This window comes from Polyodon spathula, chromosome 8 (genome assembly GCF_017654505.1).
Source record: "Polyodon spathula isolate WHYD16114869_AA chromosome 8, ASM1765450v1, whole genome shotgun sequence".
NCBI classification, from domain to species: Eukaryota; Metazoa; Chordata; class Actinopteri; order Acipenseriformes; family Polyodontidae; genus Polyodon; species Polyodon spathula.
In genome coordinates this window covers 26,124,901-26,143,477 of record NC_054541.1, presented here as the reverse complement: position 1 = coordinate 26,143,477, position 18,577 = coordinate 26,124,901, and the positions used below count along the sequence as shown (strand labels likewise).

At 35.0% G+C, this 18,577-nt stretch overlaps 1 protein-coding gene across 2 annotated transcripts in view; it reads left to right on the top strand.

Moving 5' to 3' along the window:
• The first annotated feature begins 5,949 nt into the window (after positions 1-5,949).
• LOC121319676 (bile acid receptor-like) overlaps positions 5,950-18,577 on the top strand; it is a 34,269-nt gene continuing 21,641 nt past the window's right edge. Inside the window, exons 1-3 of one of the 2 annotated variants that reach the window (XM_041257349.1) lie at positions 5,950-6,112; positions 7,639-7,770; positions 10,207-10,569. In XM_041257349.1, coding sequence (XP_041113283.1) covers positions 7,674-7,770; positions 10,207-10,569 — 460 coding nt within the window. In that variant the 5' untranslated portion in view covers positions 5,950-6,112; positions 7,639-7,673. The remainder of the gene's footprint in view (positions 6,113-7,638; positions 7,771-10,206; positions 10,570-18,577) is intronic. The other variant, XM_041257350.1, reaches the window with a different exon arrangement.

Below are 18,577 nucleotides of genomic sequence, written 5' to 3'. Positions count from 1 at the left end.
TAGTAGCTATACATAGTCTTGAATTCATCAGGTGCAATGCAGTGCTATCTATTCACTGTTTGTTTTTTGTTTTTAACACAAATTAGTAATGTTGTTTCTGCTGCAATATTACTGAATTGGTTACTAATGGTCATACAGTGTAAACCAAATGGATAATCACATATAGTTTTTATATCAGCCTTTTTAGATAACAGAACACAGAAATACAAATGTTAATATGTCATAAAAATACTTGCTTAACTCTGCACCCATAAAATAAAACCTAGTGCTGTGAAACTAGTGGCTGTATAGATATATTATATACATTTGCCTGTTATAACATTGGCTGATATGGTTATGTTCTGTGGAACAAAGTCCAACCATAAAAAGATATTACTGTACTTGATAATCTAAGCTTCACAGCCTTTAGTGGAATATAGAAAAGACTTTTAATATTGGTATTGCATTTCCAAAGCAAGTGTTTTTCAATAACTTTTGAAGCTTTGTGAATCACAAATACCAACAGTGGTTTGTTATTCAATAGTAAGCTGAAAATATCAATGTCATATTTGTTATTTATTATTTTGGTTCTGTGATTTTCTCCAATACTTATTTTTATTTTTCTATTACAATTATATTGGGGGTCTGTGACAGGTTGATTGAACAAGGAGGCTGCCCCAGGGCTGGGCTGATCAGGAGTTCCTGCCTACAGCCAGTTCAAAAATAGTCTGGGCCACAGATCGGCTGCTAACAGGCCATGGACCCACACACATGCACTGCACTTATGTTTCTGTGTTTCCAACAAGGAGGAAAGCATCCGATCCAGGAGGAAAGAATCAAGAATCACTACACAAAACTCTTCCACTCCCAGACGGGTTCTGTGAAGGCGCTGACCAGCCAGGACTGTCAGAAAGAGCCGGAGTCAGCGCTCAATTGCTAGGACTCCGGGAGCACCAAAACTAAATCAGTTTAGGGGAGTTTAATCCCGCAAGAGTATAGAGAGGGTAATGTAGTGTAGTAGGTTCCTGAGGTGGAACCTCTCTTTTAGCAGGAGTAGTGCTCTCCATCTGCAAGCAAACTTTTATTTATTGGCTTTGTTTTGTTTTTATTTATTAAATCTCGCACTAGGGTTATCATTGTTGGTACCCTAGTGGCGGCACGTGTGCGTGTAAATAAATCTGCGCGTCTGTGTGGAGTGTACAACGCAATGCTCTACGTTTGGCTCTTATTATCAGTGACAACCTGTGCAGGCGACACTCCTCCTGTTATAGGGTCAAAATAAAAGTACTGTATTTGCATGTTCTGTTTTACACAGCTTTACACTGTTTATAATAAGGTACAGTAAAATGCCTCATTACCATAACACCAAATAGAGTGAAGCCTGAATTAACCCAGAGGTTTCTGGAGTCAAGTGGCTTTTCAAGGTGTCTCGGTCTTTCATCTGTTTAGGTCATTTCACCTCAGCGGTGTCTTTGGAGTGAAAGAATGTTACTGGCTGCAAAGTATGTTAATTATTTGGTGATGCAGCTGGTTGGTTAATGAAAGGAAAGAAGGTGTTCAAAAGGGTGAAAAAATGTCACTCTCCATGTGAAATGGCTTAAGAAGTGCAAGTGTAACTAATTGAAAGTAAGGCATGCAAACGCTAGTGCTAGTAGATATTGCATGCAACACGTGAGGACGATAGTACACAGTGGAACATTATACACCTTTAACTTTCTCATACAGTTCCATACAAGTCCAGACTATAAGAAACACACCAATGCAAAGTTTTAAGCACTGTCTTCAGTTAACACAAACAAATCTGATTTCTGTATAGCTGCCAAAACTTGGCTGAGTAAACTAATCATCCCTCATTGACTTCAATTATTTTACAACACTCAAAGTGCTGCGTGGATTCAAATAGGCAAAGTCTGCCATTAAACAAGTTATTTACTCACATCTGCAAATCAGTTCAAGGTCTGTTGGCAGCAACGGCTGGTTGATCTTAAGATTGAACAAACATACTGCTATGGAAGTGAGTGCTTGGTGTTTATTGAAAGTCTGACCAAATAGCTAAAAAACCTTCAGTAGGTTGATATGTTCCATCACCTGGCTTTGGTTTACCCCAGCTGTCACAATTCTTACCTCTTCAGGGGATGGCTCCTTTGAGAGTAAAAGTCAAGAGTCTCGGCATCACGTACTGTAAATTCTGTTGTCATTTCCAAATAATTAATTCTAACAATTAATAATATTATTTCTTTGCTTGTAAAAAATAAGCTGATTCATGATTTTAAAAAGTCAATTGCTAGGGAGCTTAAAGCCTTGAACCAAAAATGGACTAAGAATATCAAAATTGTCAACCTCAGTGTAAAACCTCTGCTTAGTGTGATACCATCTAAACGGTCATTCCTACAGGTCACAGCTCCCAATGGAAGAAAGGTGTTTATTTATTTATCACCTGTTACATGCCAGGTCCTAGTTTAAGGCTCTAATGTGACTTGCCGAAGAAACAAAGGTTGAGTGTGTTTAGTGATTCGCTTATGTAAAGTACACCTGCAAGAACAATAAACTATACAAATCATAATAATATAGAAATAGGTAATGCATTCTGGACTCAGATTCTTGCCAATAATGCAACACAAGTGATAGAAGTAATAGTTTATTATTTAGTTGCAGTAGCTATGTTTTTATTACACTGTGGCAGAGCAGAGCTCTGCCCTTTAGAAATTGGCAGTTATGGGGTTAAATTCCCCTACCTGCCTGGGTTTATTGTGTTCAAGTGGCTGGGGTTGATTAGTTAATTAAAGTAATTAACAATCAATCAGCACCCAGCCACCTGACATAAAAGGAGGCCTCAGCTGCCTATTAGGTAGAAAAGGGAGCTGAGGAAGCAAGTTGAGCTGAGGAAGCAAGTTGGTGTTTGTTTGTTTGTTTGTTTGTTTGTTTGTTTGTTTGTTTGTTTGTTTGTTTGTTTGTTTGTTTGTTTGTTTGTTTGTTTGTTTGTTTGTTTTGCATTGCATTTTCTGTTCCAGTGAAGCAGTTGCCCAGCCTGGAAACCTTTATTTTTGTAAGTTTTGCTTTATGTTTTGTTATTTGTGTTTAAATATTTGTTTTTGCCCTTGTGCCCTTTTATTTTGTGTTTATTTATAATAAAAAGTATTATTTTTTTGAACTGCAGTCTATTACTGGGCCTCTATCCACTTGCCAGCCTGTCACATCCACCTTTTAAAAGCTTTATTATCCCTTCCAGATTAAGTTGAACTGCAACACCAAAGGCTGCATTTGACTACCTTACAGTGTTCTTTTACAAGTAATATTCCACGTAATCAGTTTTTATTTGTTCTGCATTCCTAAGTCTGTTGTATGTATTTGTCTACATCCTGATTTAAGTGATAACTCTTCTAGCTGATGTGAATTCAGAATTTTATTTGTCTTTATCGTGTTACCATTTTTTTTGTATAGATCTTTATCAACCCAGTTTTTTCTGCCAAACTTGAAATGCTCAATTAGAACATCACTTCAAATTAAAGTTGATTAACTGCCGACTTCAAGCACATTGCCAAAACCTAAGCAACACGTGTTTCCAAGCTACTGAACCTGGGAGAAGAGGTACAGCCTGGCTTATCCTTATGTCTGCTCGTTGAGCATCTGACTAGAGTTGCATTTTTTAACAGATTTTGACCATTATTTGAGTAAATATATATATATATATATATATATATATATATATATATATATATATATATATATATATATATATATATATATATATTTTTTTTTTTTTTTTTTTTTAATTTCAGAACATCTTTTTGGATAACTTTAAGAACCACCCTACCATGAGGATGGTGGGATGATTGCATCTTATTTAGTTGATATTTTGGTTCTGTGATAAGACATTCAATCTGCTACTACCCCTTTGCTTTGTTTCTTGGGAAGAATTGTTTGAGAATAGTCACTTTGACTGGCATATGTGTAGTCAAGACGTTATCTTTTATATTTTATATATTCAATTATTTGCGACTGTGGTCAGGACCACATTTCTTGAAATCACGACTCTTAAGAAATAATTTACAAATGTTTCTACCAAATAAGACTAAGTTTATATAGTTACTAGTCACTTTAGTAAAAAGCCAGCCCAAATGCTGTTCTCCTCCAGTGATAAGGTGGCAGTGTATGAATGAAAGGTTACTTCTATTGTGGTGGGCAGGTAAAGCTTGATATCTGCAGTCTATTAAAAAAATAAGCTGGCATTTTTTCAAGTTGCACATTTTAATGGCTGGAATTTTATTTCCAGGATGTAAATAAAAAAAATACAAAAAAATGCACAATGGATTCATTCAGGTAACTCAACAAGAAGACTGGTCTCTTAGAAATTGAAAAATGAGAGAACAGCAAAACACAGCACAAAAAACGTTTTCAGGTGAGAATTGTTTAATACAAGTATTCAGAATATTAAGAATTTGGAATACTAGAATATTCCGAGCGCTCTGTATACATGCAGGCAGAATTCTTATTCCTTTCATATTCTGTGTTTATATGGTAAAAGGAATATTTGTTTTATGACATTAACGCATGCGTACGTTGCTTCCCAATGCAAACCAAGAGTGATGATTGTAGTAGAATAGTTTGTTTATTGTAGAGAGCTGGTGGTGTGGATGTATATTTCTGTTTGTTTTTTCAGATATGGAATCTGTTATTTTGAGATTGTGTAGATGCTTGTGGGTCTGAATTTTGTTCATGCAGACATGCACGCTCATGTCTTCATTAATAACAAGGAGACTGATTGAAGATGAGTTGCCCCTGTTTAGCCAAGCACATCAACAGAGCCTACAGTAAACAAATGTACAGTAGTGTAAAATATTTCCTTTGCTAATTTTCTACTTACTAGTTATATACAGCGTTACACTAAACAAAATATTGAATACAACACCTAGTTTTTTTTATACACTGTTAATTTTGTAATATGAGTAAACAGTTGTGTGATTTAACACACCTACAGCAAAAGTACAGATGTGGGAAAAGCTTGCAAAGAGGACAATGTACAATATGTGCTTGTTTCTTCTAGTTTTAAAATGTTAAACTCTGGGTTTTTTCCATAATCTCCCATTACATCACATGACGTGCACATGTTAAAGGTACACTGCTGTGCAGGATGCACTTTCACATGCTACACCAGGTCAGTGAAGGCAATGGGTGAGGGTTATTACCCAGTATGTCATTCATAAGGACAAAGCAAGGAAATTTGATAGATTTGCCCCACTTCTGTACTTTTTTTTTGTTTTTTCCTTTATAGTACTGTGCTTTTAAAACTTTACATCGATGATGAACTTGATCCACAGTTCTCTCAAATCCCCCTTCATGATTTTTTCTGCCATCCTTTTAAACACTTCTGACATCTGTTTCTTGTCATCAAGCTGTTTTAACGACTTTAAAATCCTTAAACTTGATGTCTCCTCATCAGACCAAAAGCAGCTGTGTTTTCTCGCACATGCCGTCATGTTTACTGCTGTATTTGTTATTGCACGTATCTGTTGTGGTTTAAGCTTCATAGTTGGAAGATGCTGTTTACATGGCTTTATATTCCATTAGTATTCTGCATACTAGGAGAATATGCCACCTCCAATATTCAGAATATACAGAGGCGGAATGTTCCTCTTCATATTCCGAATATGCTGTTTACATGGCAGAATATATTCGGATTATTCAGTATTCCAAATATTAATGGAATATTACTGGCCATGAAAAACACTATGAAGGTTAAACTAACCAGTATAGCAGTACTGTACTAGTCATATTTCCATGCAAAAAGCATGAAAGTTTATAAAATGATTTAATAACCACTTATTAGTTAAGTGTTTACAGTATTAACTGCCAATGATTATCATTTATCTTTGCAAATTTACCAAGCTTATTATGTAAAGGGGCGGCCTCTATGTACTGATTAATAAATAACCAATGTCCCCTCTCTCTCCCTCTTTCTCTGACCCTGTACTTACATGACAGCTACTGCTGAGCCTAGGACAAATAACCACCAACAATCACTGATAAAAAAAAAAAAAAAAAAAAAAAAAAACCTGATTCAAGCATAGCTGGGAAAGAAGAGCTCTTATGATACTCCAATGCAGTAGCTGTGGATCATATTTTATAAACTTGGGTAGGTTCAAAAGTAATTTTTGTTGTTCGGGTACTTGTAGCTGTAAATTAGGTATCACAGATTGTATGTATGGTGAAAGTATTTGGTCATATGCTCATGTATAAGTTTCACTGATTAATTTTACAGGCATCTTTTCAAGTTGCAATGGTAATAACAAGTTTTGTATATCGGTTTCATTTGTATTTACGATACATTAGATTGTAGTTTTACGTGCAATCACTGTTAGGTTTTACTATTCTGACATGATGATGAATTCACATTAATCATCATTACCGTGAACAATTAAAAAAAAAAAAAAAAGTATCATGTTACAAGAGTAAGTCTGGGAAAAGATAAGATATTTTTAGTGGTGCAAACACCTTATGTAAACAGTTGTAGCAACACATGGGAACATGCAACACAATAAAATAAAAAGGTCCTTATGTACCCTTTAATTAAACTATTTCTGGAAAGGAGAAAATTCCACATTAATGTTACAAAATAAGAAACAAAAAAACACAAGAGTGCTTAGGAGACATTGAAGTTAAGAACTTGTTCCATTTTTCTTTACTTCTCATTTGGGCTAAAACCAAATATGAATAATAAGTATTTTTCTCATAATGTAATTGTTATGAACTCTTGTTTAAACATGTTACTTGGCACACCCCTGTTATCAGCTCTTGTTGTCTGTGGTTGGTGTGGGCAGGGGTTGATTGGGGGAAGAAACAAGGGGTCTTATTTGCAAAGAACTATTTGAAGAAAGATTTATTTTTTGAAAGCTTGATTTTATGCACAAAATAGTATATCATTCCTGTTAGTTTTCGGAATTACAAATCACACTTTGGATACATCTATTTACTGTATTGCACAGTATTAGGCAAGACATGGCTTCTAAACTAGGGCTACTAAAACAGAGAAAACAGATGGATTGATTTAAAATATGACATGCCTACTAGTAAGAATAAGTCAAGGTTGAGATGCTGCCACTAGGCAAGAGCGTAACTGTTTCATTAGTTTACCGAATTACTGACTCTTTCGTGGTTAATAGGCTACTACTAAGTATTCATTATCAAAGCTGTAAATGAAAAAACTTGTAAAATTAAATGTCTTTTTTATGCAGATAACAATGTCAGTTTAGTCAATACAATTTCAGAAAGAAATATGCTATCATTATTCATACTATTTGACTTAAAATGCCCCAGGATGTATTGATTACTGGTTGTTAAATTCCTTTTCAAGGCAAATTCTCCAAGTTTAGGCATATTTCATTTGTAGTCTTATTTACACAGTACATGTCTCATCAACACAGTGTCATTTTATCCCCAATCATAAATCGTCCAGCCTAGGCTGATTAAATTCTATTACCTCGTATTTTCCATTATAGGTTTGAATACAGTGGAAAGTAGCCATACCTTTACAATACATTGCACTGCATTCCACAATAAACATTGATTTCTAATACAGTACTGTACATATTGTTTTAACAGATACATGCTTGCTGGGATGTCAACCATACGCAAATAAAAATGCATCTCTATGTCTTGCAGGACTTTTCAATTTTTTTGACTTTAACGAGATCTGAATGAATGAGTGGATGGGGTCAGATATAAATGTGTTGGGGCCGCTTCAGCTGCCTGCCAGTGATGGCTTTTCTTTATCTGAAAACTCCCAGTTCTTTGGTAAGCGACTATTTATATTTTCAGTTGCTAGCTACACGTGTTAAATAGGAGGCTTTTGTCATCTTTATACTTTACTGTTATCTGAATATGATTAAAAAAAAAACTTACATGGATTTTATAAAATAAAAACCTCTTACAGAACAGTACATCAAGGTTTCTTATAAACATTGAAGCATGCTGATTGAGACCTTGTTTGGGTGAAGAAACATACAAGTATTTGCTCTCTGAAGCAACAGATCATTTTTTTCAAAGGATCCACCCAAAGACAATCTGACTTTCACTCTCAATCCAGGCTTTCTATTTAAAACAAATAGGCTTTAATTTGGATCAGGCAGAATCCTTGCTAAATCCTGAACCCTAAAGCTAGAATATCTGTGAAACTTCATCTCAAATGTTTGTTTTGTTTGTTTTTAATCAGCAGTTTACCAAAATATAATTTACAAATGCTCCATCATGAATTTAATAATAGTTGGTTTCATTTTTCATGAAGTGGTGTCTTGGAGTTGAGTGTAGAGTGTAGAGCTGTAAGGCGTCAGGAAGATTTACCCTGAACTCGGGAATTGAAATCTGTGATCTGATGACTGGTCTGTGATTAGGATTGTTTTTATTGGATTTTACTCCAACCAAAATGCACGACCTAAATAAAAAATTTCTGCAAAAACAGCCAGCATTAACAAACAAAGTTACCAATTTAAATTAAAGTTACCCATACAAATCTGTTTACCATCAACTAATTGCACTGCCTGTCATAACAGCTCGTGGTTATGCTTTGCAGTTTTTAATGGAATGAATAGATTAACCTCATGATAAACAGGGTTTCCAATCTACAACATTAGGCTTATATTAATTGGTTTTAAAATAAATTGGATTATGAGATGGGTCTTTGTAAATACCCAAGAGTGGTAAGCAGACATTGTGTGAAAATAACTCGTACATTTTTGACAATTCTTCAAAGAACATGCATGTCCAATCACAGTTACAATCATTTATTAAGATCAGGTTTTAATAATAGTTAATGCTGTGTTTAATAGGGGTGTGCAGATACTCACATTTTACTTGTAAATAAAGGAAACAGAGAGACTGCATTATTATGTTGAGTAATTAACACATTTTATTCAATTTAATTAATACCTAACTACTTCAGATATTTTTGGAAAAATTATTTGGAATAACCTTAGTATATAAAAATGTTAATGATACTGTTACTATCCATGCAGTGTTCTACAGATATCCTTGCATTGGAAAATCTTGTAATAAAACTGGGCAATGAATGACTTTTAGATCGTATTTTCCATGATCGTCAAATGTCATCACTTCAACAAGGAATTGCTTTTTAAGATTCCACTTAACTACAATCATTAAGTGGATTACAAAACCACTACAGATAAAAAATATTGAGACGTTGGTTGAAGACATTTGGCTGGTTTATATTCTTTATTGGTGGGTATATATTCATTAGTGTTATCAATATTTATAGTTCACACATACAGTATGACCATGATATGTACAGAAATGCAGGAACTTAGGTGTTAAAGTTAATAAGTAATCCTGGCAACCTTTGAGCCTGCAGCACACCTGAGGAGGTACTAAAGGCTGGTGGTTGGGTAATACGTTAGTAGATATTTATGATGTTACAGTGGCTACAATGACTGGTTTTAGTTGAACACTGTTCTTGACTGAGAGAGGTACAGAGGGAGGAGTAGTAAGGTCTTGAGGTACCCAAGCCGGACACATTCATCACATCCATTTGGCTTGGTCTGTCATGGAAATGGTCCAAGTGAAGCCTACGGGAGGTGGGTAGCTTAATTAAAACTTAGATCAGTATTGACAAATCAGCTTCATTTCCCAGTGGTGCTTTTGCCTTTGAACATAAAGGAAGATTGCTTTAACAAGAAATAGGATTTTTTTTTTTTTTTTTTTTAATAAGAATTCATGAATAATAATTTAATGTAGTGTGGACTTGTGGTAAGAAATAGGGGAATATAGTGCTGATTTTGGTTTATTATTAACTTTGCAAAAAAAAATTCTCTCAAAGATAATATGGTTTGATTTTTTTTTTTTTGTTGACTTATAACTGCATATCAATTTAAATCAAATGTGTTTCCTTTTACTGGTAGCTGCTGATCTGATTCATAGAGTACAAAAAATATCTAATCTCACATTAACAGTTTCACTATAAAATATTGACAAATATATCCTCCACCAAATATTTAAAAGGAACAACATTAATCTTACACAAGGAGATTTTCACAATGGCTCTTTTTTTTGTGTAGTTAGATGCACTTAATTTGAATTCTTTTGAATTAAATTTGAATTGAATATTTATTTAAAAAAAAAAGCTTTGTAAAAAACAAACAAAAAAAACAAGCAACAACTCAATGTTCCTGGCCTGTATCATTTCTTTATTTAATCATGCATTTTCTTTTGTGGTTTTAGATTTGCTGACTGAACAAGACAGCCCTCTGATGCATGATCCAGATGTGCTGTCCTTCCCCAGCTATCCCAGCATGCAATTCTCTCCGGTACAGCCACCCATGGCCTCCCCACCTTACTACTCCAACCACAGTTACTACCTTCAGTACCCTGAGGAGTGGTACTCCACTGCTGGAGTTCATGAACTGAGAAAACTGCCCTGTGAGAACAGATATGAAAAGGGGATAGAAGGGATTACACCTGTGTGCAAGAGGTCAAAACAGGCACTTCATGCAAGGCGGATAAAGGGGGATGAACTATGTGTAGTTTGTGCGGACAAGGCCTCTGGATACCATTACAATGCACTTACTTGTGAGGGATGCAAAGGTAGGATAAATGGCATTTCTTTGCTTTTCAAAACATGAGAAATGTTGCTTAGATGAATTAAAACAATTTTTACATCTTTATCATTCTTTGTTTTATTAGACCTAAGTTTGACACTTTAAAAGTTTTGTTTCTCGAGGCCTACTCAACGCTTTCCTTTTCTGAACCAAGAAAAAACATAGAAACCTTAAGCACACTAAAATGGCGAGTGTGCTTGTTTTTCTGATGGTAGTGACCTAGTCAAACTATAACCAGGAAACTTTGCTTGCTTACCCAATCTCTGGTTTACATCTCTTTAGAGAGATGTAAATCCACAGCTACAACTAGGAACAGGTAAAAGGCCTAACAAGCAGGCTTGTTATTGAGTAATTGGAACGTTTCAGAAATAGTGATGCTATCTTGCTTAAATAAATTGTCAGGTTTGTTGTTGTTACTTAGATCAACTACATTGATCCAATATAACAAAGGGGGTTCAAATGAGGGAAAAGTATTTTTTGAAAGACGGTAGAACAGATATATAAAAGTAATAAAATATATATGTTTGAATGTTTTTGTGTCTCAAAGATTTGTTTCTTCTTGTGTCTAGTGGATCTTGTGATGTGGTCAGAGAAGTAAAAATGACCATAAACTTTGTTTGCCATTATGAAATATTCTATTTTGTCTAGTCCTTTGAGTATTTTAGTTTTTATCGTAACTGGGCTATTGCCATCATTGTATTCTAACAAGATACTTTCTACAACTGGATACTTGACAGAACAGTAAAAATAAAATAAAATAAATAAACAGAAAAAAATGTATGTAAAATGTGATATGTTCAGATTTTCATTTGTGCGATTTAATTAAATTTTGTAAACTTTGTGAATCTTCAAAAAATACAGATGTATTTGAGAATATGGTTTCTGTAGAATTATTTTCCCTGTGAAAATGTTGGATTCTTACTGTTTAAAAGTAAATGTGGAGAAATGGCTTTAAAGTCTATTTTCTTAACTCCCCCTGTTTGTTATGATGAAGTACATTTGGTTCTTTTTTGTTTTTTATACTTTAATTCATATAACACTTTATATAAAAAAGTTACACTGTGGTACCTAATCACGTCAGGCCTGATTTTCATGACAGGGCAAACCTCTAACGTTAGGGCAAAACATGTTTGTCCCTGATTTTGATGAAAAAAAATGCCAGCTCCGGAATGCGATTTTGGTGACATGCTTTGCACCGTCCTTTACCGCCTGCATTAGTCCCAGTGGTCAGCATAACTTTTGGGGTGGGGCCTCATTTGCATGTTAGCTTTGAAGGATTTCGATGATGCCACAGGTGGGTTGAGGTTTATTTGAAATGCAGGTGCAGTATTGCAAAAATGGAACAGCAAGTGATGAAAGAGAAGGCGCAAGGGAGAGAACACAATTTATTATATTTCTTATGTGTTAAAACAATATATGATATAGTTGTAATGTGGAACATGCCTTTGTTAACTTTAGGTCTGATCTATACATACAGTACAGTGCAAAAGTTTTAGTCAGGTGTGAAAAAATGCTGATAAGAATGCTTTCAAAAAGACATGTTAATAGTTTATATTTATCAATTAACAAAATGCAAAGTAAGTGAACAGAAGAAAAATCTACATCAAATCCATATTTGGTGTGCCCACCCTTTGCCTTCAAAACAGCATCAATTCTTCTAGGTACACTTGCACACAGTTTTTGAAGGAAATCGGCAGGTAGGTTGGCCCAAACATCTTGGAGAACTAACCACAGTTCTTTTGTGGATTTAGGCAGCCTCAGTTGCTTCTCTCTCCATGTAATCCCAGACAGACTCGATGTTGAGATCATGGCTCTGTGGGGGCCATACCATCACTTCCAGGACTCTTTGTTCTTCTTTACGCTGAAGATAGTTCTTAATGACTTTCGCTGTATGTTTGGGGTTGTTGTCATGTTGCAGAATAAATTTGGGGCCAATCAAATGCCTCCCTGATGGTATTGCATGATGGATAAGTATCTGCCTGTACTTCTCAGCATTGAGGAGACCATTAATTCTGACCAAATCCCCAACTCCATTTGCAGAAATGCAGCCCCAAACTTGCAAGGAACCCCCACCATGCTTCACTGTTGCCTGCAGCCCTTCGGCGAACAAACTGCCTTCTGCTACAGCCAAATATTTCAAATTGACCCATCAGTCCAGAGCAGCTGACATTTTTCTGCACCCCAGTTCCTGTGTTTTCGTTCATAGTTGAGTTGCTTGACCTTGATTCCATGTCAGAGGTATGGTTTTTTGGTCGCAAGTCTTCCATGAAGGCCACTTTTGACCAGACTTCTCTGGACAGTAGATGGGTGTACCAGGGTCCCACTGTTTTCTGCCAATTCTGAGCTGATGGCACTGCTGGACATCTTCTGATTGCGAAGGGAAGTAAGCATGATGTGTCTTTCATCTGCTGCAGTAAGTTTCCTTGGCCGACCACTGCGTCTACGGTCCTCAACGTTGCCTGTTTCTTTGTGCTTCTTCAAAAGAGCTTGGGCAGCACATCTGGAAACCACTGTCTGCCTTGAAATTTCTGCCTGGGAGAGACCTTGCTGATGCAGTATAACTACCTTGTGTCTTGTTGCTGTGCTCAGTCTTGCCATGGTGTATGACTTTGGACAGTAAACTGTCTTCAGCAACCTCACCTTGTTAGCCGAGTTTGGCTGTTCCTCACCCAGTTTTATTCCTCCTACACAGCTGTTTCTGTTTCAGTTAATGATTGTGTTTCAACCTACATATTGAATTGATGATCATTAGCACCTGTTTGGTATAATTGTTTAATCATACACCTGACTATATGCCTACATGATCCCTGACTTTGTGCAAGTGTACCTAGAAGAATTGATGCTGTTCTGAAGGCAAAGGGTGGTCACACCAAATATGGATTTGATTTAGAGTTTTATTCTGTTCACTCACTTTGCATTTAGTTAATTGATAAATATAATCTATTAACATGTCTTTTTGAAAGCATTCTTACTTTACATATATATATTATATATATATATATATATATATATATATATATATATGGATTGCCGGATTGGAAAAATAACCACCTCTGAAGGGCATTATAAAAGCCCTACTTCCGAGGTGTATTGAAGCCATCCACATGATTTAGAACGCTAACTTCTGTCGTGAAGGAGTCCATCTAAGTCCATCTAAAAAATAAAAAAATAAAAATAATAAAAAAGTCCACCAGCAAGAACAGTCACAACAGTTGATGAGGAACAGTTAAATGAAATATAAGAAAACAAAGATTCAAAACAACATAAATAAATAAATAAAACTACAGCATGGGCTGGTTAATGTACTTAAAGAAAAAAAAATGGACATTCATTTTATGGAAATAAATTCAAAAAAATCTCAACATAAGGGAATTTTATGTCAGTACAAGAAGTTAAACAGAGGACCAGTATTCAGTCTCCAGTTTTATAATGCTGAGCTGAACTAAATACATATTTTAACTGTAGAAGTTTTAACATCTCTGCTGACAGCGAGTTTAAAATCAGCAGTAATGTATTCATGTCAGTCAGGAAAACTCTTAGAAAAGCAGGTACCGACAAGGCCAGACATGACCTCCTGAATTACCGGTCTGGATTTTAAACATCTGCAGGAAACTGAGGTACTGTCCCCTGACACCGCAATCGGATTGGTGCGTAAAGTCTGGTTTGATCGTCAACTTAATCTGGCACAACTTAGACTTGAGGATGTCTGACAAATAACAAAAACATATTTTGAGATCCAAAAGAAAGAAAACATGCTCGAATATGTGTAAACTTTATAGTAAATACTTGCATATAACGAGTTAACAAACTCACTTCAACCGACTTCAGCCTCTAACGGAGCTGCTCTCCTTAGTGTAATTTGAAACTCCGCCCATCATTCAGTTTGTAATCAGCCCCCTAGTTTCTAATGAGATGGCACTTTCGATGCAGAAATTCACAATAAACGAACATGTGCAATTATTTTTTTTGGGACTATATTACACTGCGGATATATACACAATAAAAGTTTCTGGTTTTGTCTTAATTAAAATTTATTTTAATTATTTGTTATTTTTCTTCCCACAAATGATAGGTAGCCATGTTATAAGCAGTATAAACCACTTCGGGCTGTGTGGTTCCGATGATATATTCCACTTCTGGGGTGGTTAAAGGGCCTTATCACCACTCCAGGCGTGGTGTATATCATGGGAACCGCACGGCAGGTCATGGTTTATACCTTTATATATATATATATATATATATATATATATATATATATATATATATATATATATATATATATATATATATATATATATAATAGTAATAAAAATTACTGACATGATTTTTAATTTGAGTAACAGCCCTAGAGGTAACAATCTCGGTTAACACAGGCAGGCACATTACACAGGGCAAGATAATCCACACACAGGCAGAGGGCAGGGGTGAACCCGGGACCTCCTGCACGTAAATCTATATCACTGACTACCGAACATTGTACTTTCCTCAGTATATATATCAGAATATGTCTCCGAAATCACTCTATATCCAGTGTCCAATCAACTGTCTCACTAATAAGGTAATTAAGTGCATATGCTTTAGTCATAGTCTCTCAAGCGTGTCATGGTCAAGGATCAATGATCAAGTGATTTAAAAAGAAACCAAAAACATTTTGTCAATGTTCATAATTTATATACCTTTTTATTTTGAAAATAAATGTGTTAATAGTGACGAGTTTCTTTTGATGCTCTGTGTACTTAAATCAATAGAATAAAAAATTATATATGTCCAATGGGAATTTGTTTTTTTAAAACTATTTTTATTATTACTTTAGTAACAAATGTTACCTTTCCGTCCTATTAGCCTAATAGAAAACGATTTAGGGGCCTGATAACTCAGTCACACAAGCACCAAGCACCAGAGCAGCAAAATCTGGGGTAACCACTAAACAGGAAAATTATCAGCAACGCACCAACATGGAACAAAAACAAAAACCAAAAAAACGCTCCAAGATTTTAAACTAAATCAAATTTATTATGTTATTCGGGATAAAAGCGCCATGCTGGATTTTACCACAGCATTCCCCACAGCTCTGATCACAAAGCACACAAGTAATTTTGCAGACGCACGTTTGGCAATCATTTAACTCAAAGTAGATAAACATTCCAGTTCCAAATACATATATACATCCATAGCACACTATCAGCAATCCTTGTACAACAATTATTAATTTTACACAACTTTAACCCTTTTATATACGAGCTTAAAACAACAGTGTCCTACTTCTGAGGAGAGAGAGCGCATGCTTCAAATCAGCACTTCCCTATAAACAGAAGCATGCATTTCTCTGTCTACCCAGAATGAATGAGTAAATATATATCCCATATGTACAAAGAGAGGATAAACTGAAAAACCTATTACTACTAGCAGAGTGGTAAAATGTATTTTTTGATTTAACCTAGCTTAAAGATATCTGAAACTAAAATTTAAATACGTTTTTTTTTAAGAATTAAAATGTATTTTAATGCACAGAAATCAGCAATGTATTTATCTTTAATTTACTGTGCACACTGAACCAACTTTGAGTTTCAATAGTTTAAGTTATTATATTAAAATAACATAGCAATTCATATAAAAAAGCGAACATGTGCTGCATTGTTTTGTTAAAATAGCAAATTGTTGATTACAATATGTGCCTATAAAACATCATCTCTCACTTTAAACCAGTGCACTAAGTGCTTACTGCAAAATAACACGTAGCCATCATTTAAAAGGGTCTCATTTACAACATTCTGAAAAAAAAGATAATTTATTGTATGACTGCCCTGATGATCAAAATTGCCCCATCAAGTCATTAGAGAAATATATAATGACATGTCCAAAGAATTCGCCAGCTTTCAATATTTATCCACAAACCAACCAAGTATTTCCAACCAATATGAGCGACAAAAATATCTCCGGTACTTGCAGCTATTAGGAAAAAAAAAACTGAATCAATAACATAATGGCACAAATGTGTTTTAGAAATGTTTTTTTGTACACTCATTTTATAGAGAAGGTCATAGGCATGGAGAACTATATTTTGTAGAACGGAATGAGGGATAGCTTGCTCAGTAAATAAATTGGCATCACAAATAGCCAAGAGATTTTAATAAGTAAGATACAGGTGCTGTGGTAACTGGGTGGGTGATGTTGTTCTTTGTTTTATGTGATGGGGTTGTAACTATCAAAATGTTGTACCAGTGTATGTTGTAATTAGTGATGCAATTTTAGAAATGCAATTCTATGTGTAAACTCCATGATTGGCCATGAACTTTTGCCGCGTTTCTTTAAAATGATTGGACATCCTTTTGTGGTTCTGATGTCAGTCGAGACTGGACATACCCATACAAGCATTTGCAAACCATTAAAAACACAGTAATGGAATGTTAGTTCTTTTATAGGAGAAGTTAATTTGCAAGCAGGAAGCCTGGAGGATCAGGGGAGCACCCGTTGTCATTACTATTGTTTGCATGTTTGCTGAATAGCTTAAAATGATATGGTTGCTTGAGAACCATTGATTTAGTTGGGTGAACAAAAGATAATGATTAACTGTTTAATAAGTCTGGTGGCTTTTATGGCACTGGGTGATCATCAGATTCCTGGGGAACCTGGAAAATATTATTTAGATTCTATTTGTGTCACAACATTTTAATACCAGTATACTGCATAGGCATTTAGGCATGAAACTTATATCAATTTTATATTTTTAAAAAGCAAATGAGGCACCAGAGCATTCATTTTTACACTTGTTTTGTATTGTACTTGAAATATTGTTTGGCTTTAAAATAAGGTAAAAGTATAATCCAGTAATGTAAAAGTAAAATGGATTGCAAACATGTAACAAGTTGGAAAGTTTTAATACAGGTAAACTACAGCTGTAGCTATCTTCCAGGCCAACAGTGGTACCTCTGAAGACTCGTTGCCTCAGTCTCGCATCACAATAGCATTGTATGCCAGAGACCCTAATGGAATGTAAAGGTAGAGCCTGAGAATGCAACCCTGTTCACCAGGTTCAGAGACCTCAGTTAGCTACCAAAGAGTTAATTACACACTTCCTTCACTTTAAGAAAGCTCGTCCCTAAGCTTAGACAACCACTGACTGAGCTGTGTCCATGATAATCTGATCACCCCTTGCAGCACATTTAGTAATGGTAAAGAGCATTATTAATCCATTTTCAGTATATCAAGAAAACACATCTTAAGTTAATCATATTTATGTGTATCAATAACTTATTTAAATCCAGTGTTGAAGACTGGTTGTCATCATAGCCCATCAAGGCTTCTGACATGTGCTGTTTTGTTCTGTCAGTGTGAATGCGATAAATAGGATGCTTTGGCTACAAATGCTCATTTCACTGTCTCTAGAGATCTGTCTAGTTGAATGAGTTGCCAAAGTAGCAGTAATAAAAACAATCACACAATGACACTTGATACGTTTCTGTTTGTTTTACCTACACACTGTTCGAGAGAAACAAGCACTTTATTAAAAAGCAGGTCTAACATATATAAGAAACTGTTTTAAACAAGGTCATTATTCAAAAGGTTGGGGCTGTTACACATGGAAACATATATACTTTCATAGAAACTGCTAATTGTTAAACTGTTTCAGCTGAAACAGATTGATCATTCTCCATATTCAGTGTTTGTTTTTTAATTGTCTGTGTTAATTGATGACTTTCTCAACCTGTAAACTTGAGTGACACAGTGACCTTTGATCAGTGTTGGGGAGTAACTCATTACATATAACGCATAACTGTAATCTGTTTACATTTTTCAGTAAATTGTAACTCTAATGATTCCTTTCTCTGTCAGGTAACTAAATATGATAACACATTATTTTTCACAAAATATAATGTTGTTAATTTCAGTTACATTAAATAAGCACTATGGCTAATGCTGTAATCTCTATAAAATACAAACTGTGCCTGAGAAGTAAGTATTTATAACTCTAAATATTTACGTTTCATTCAAGT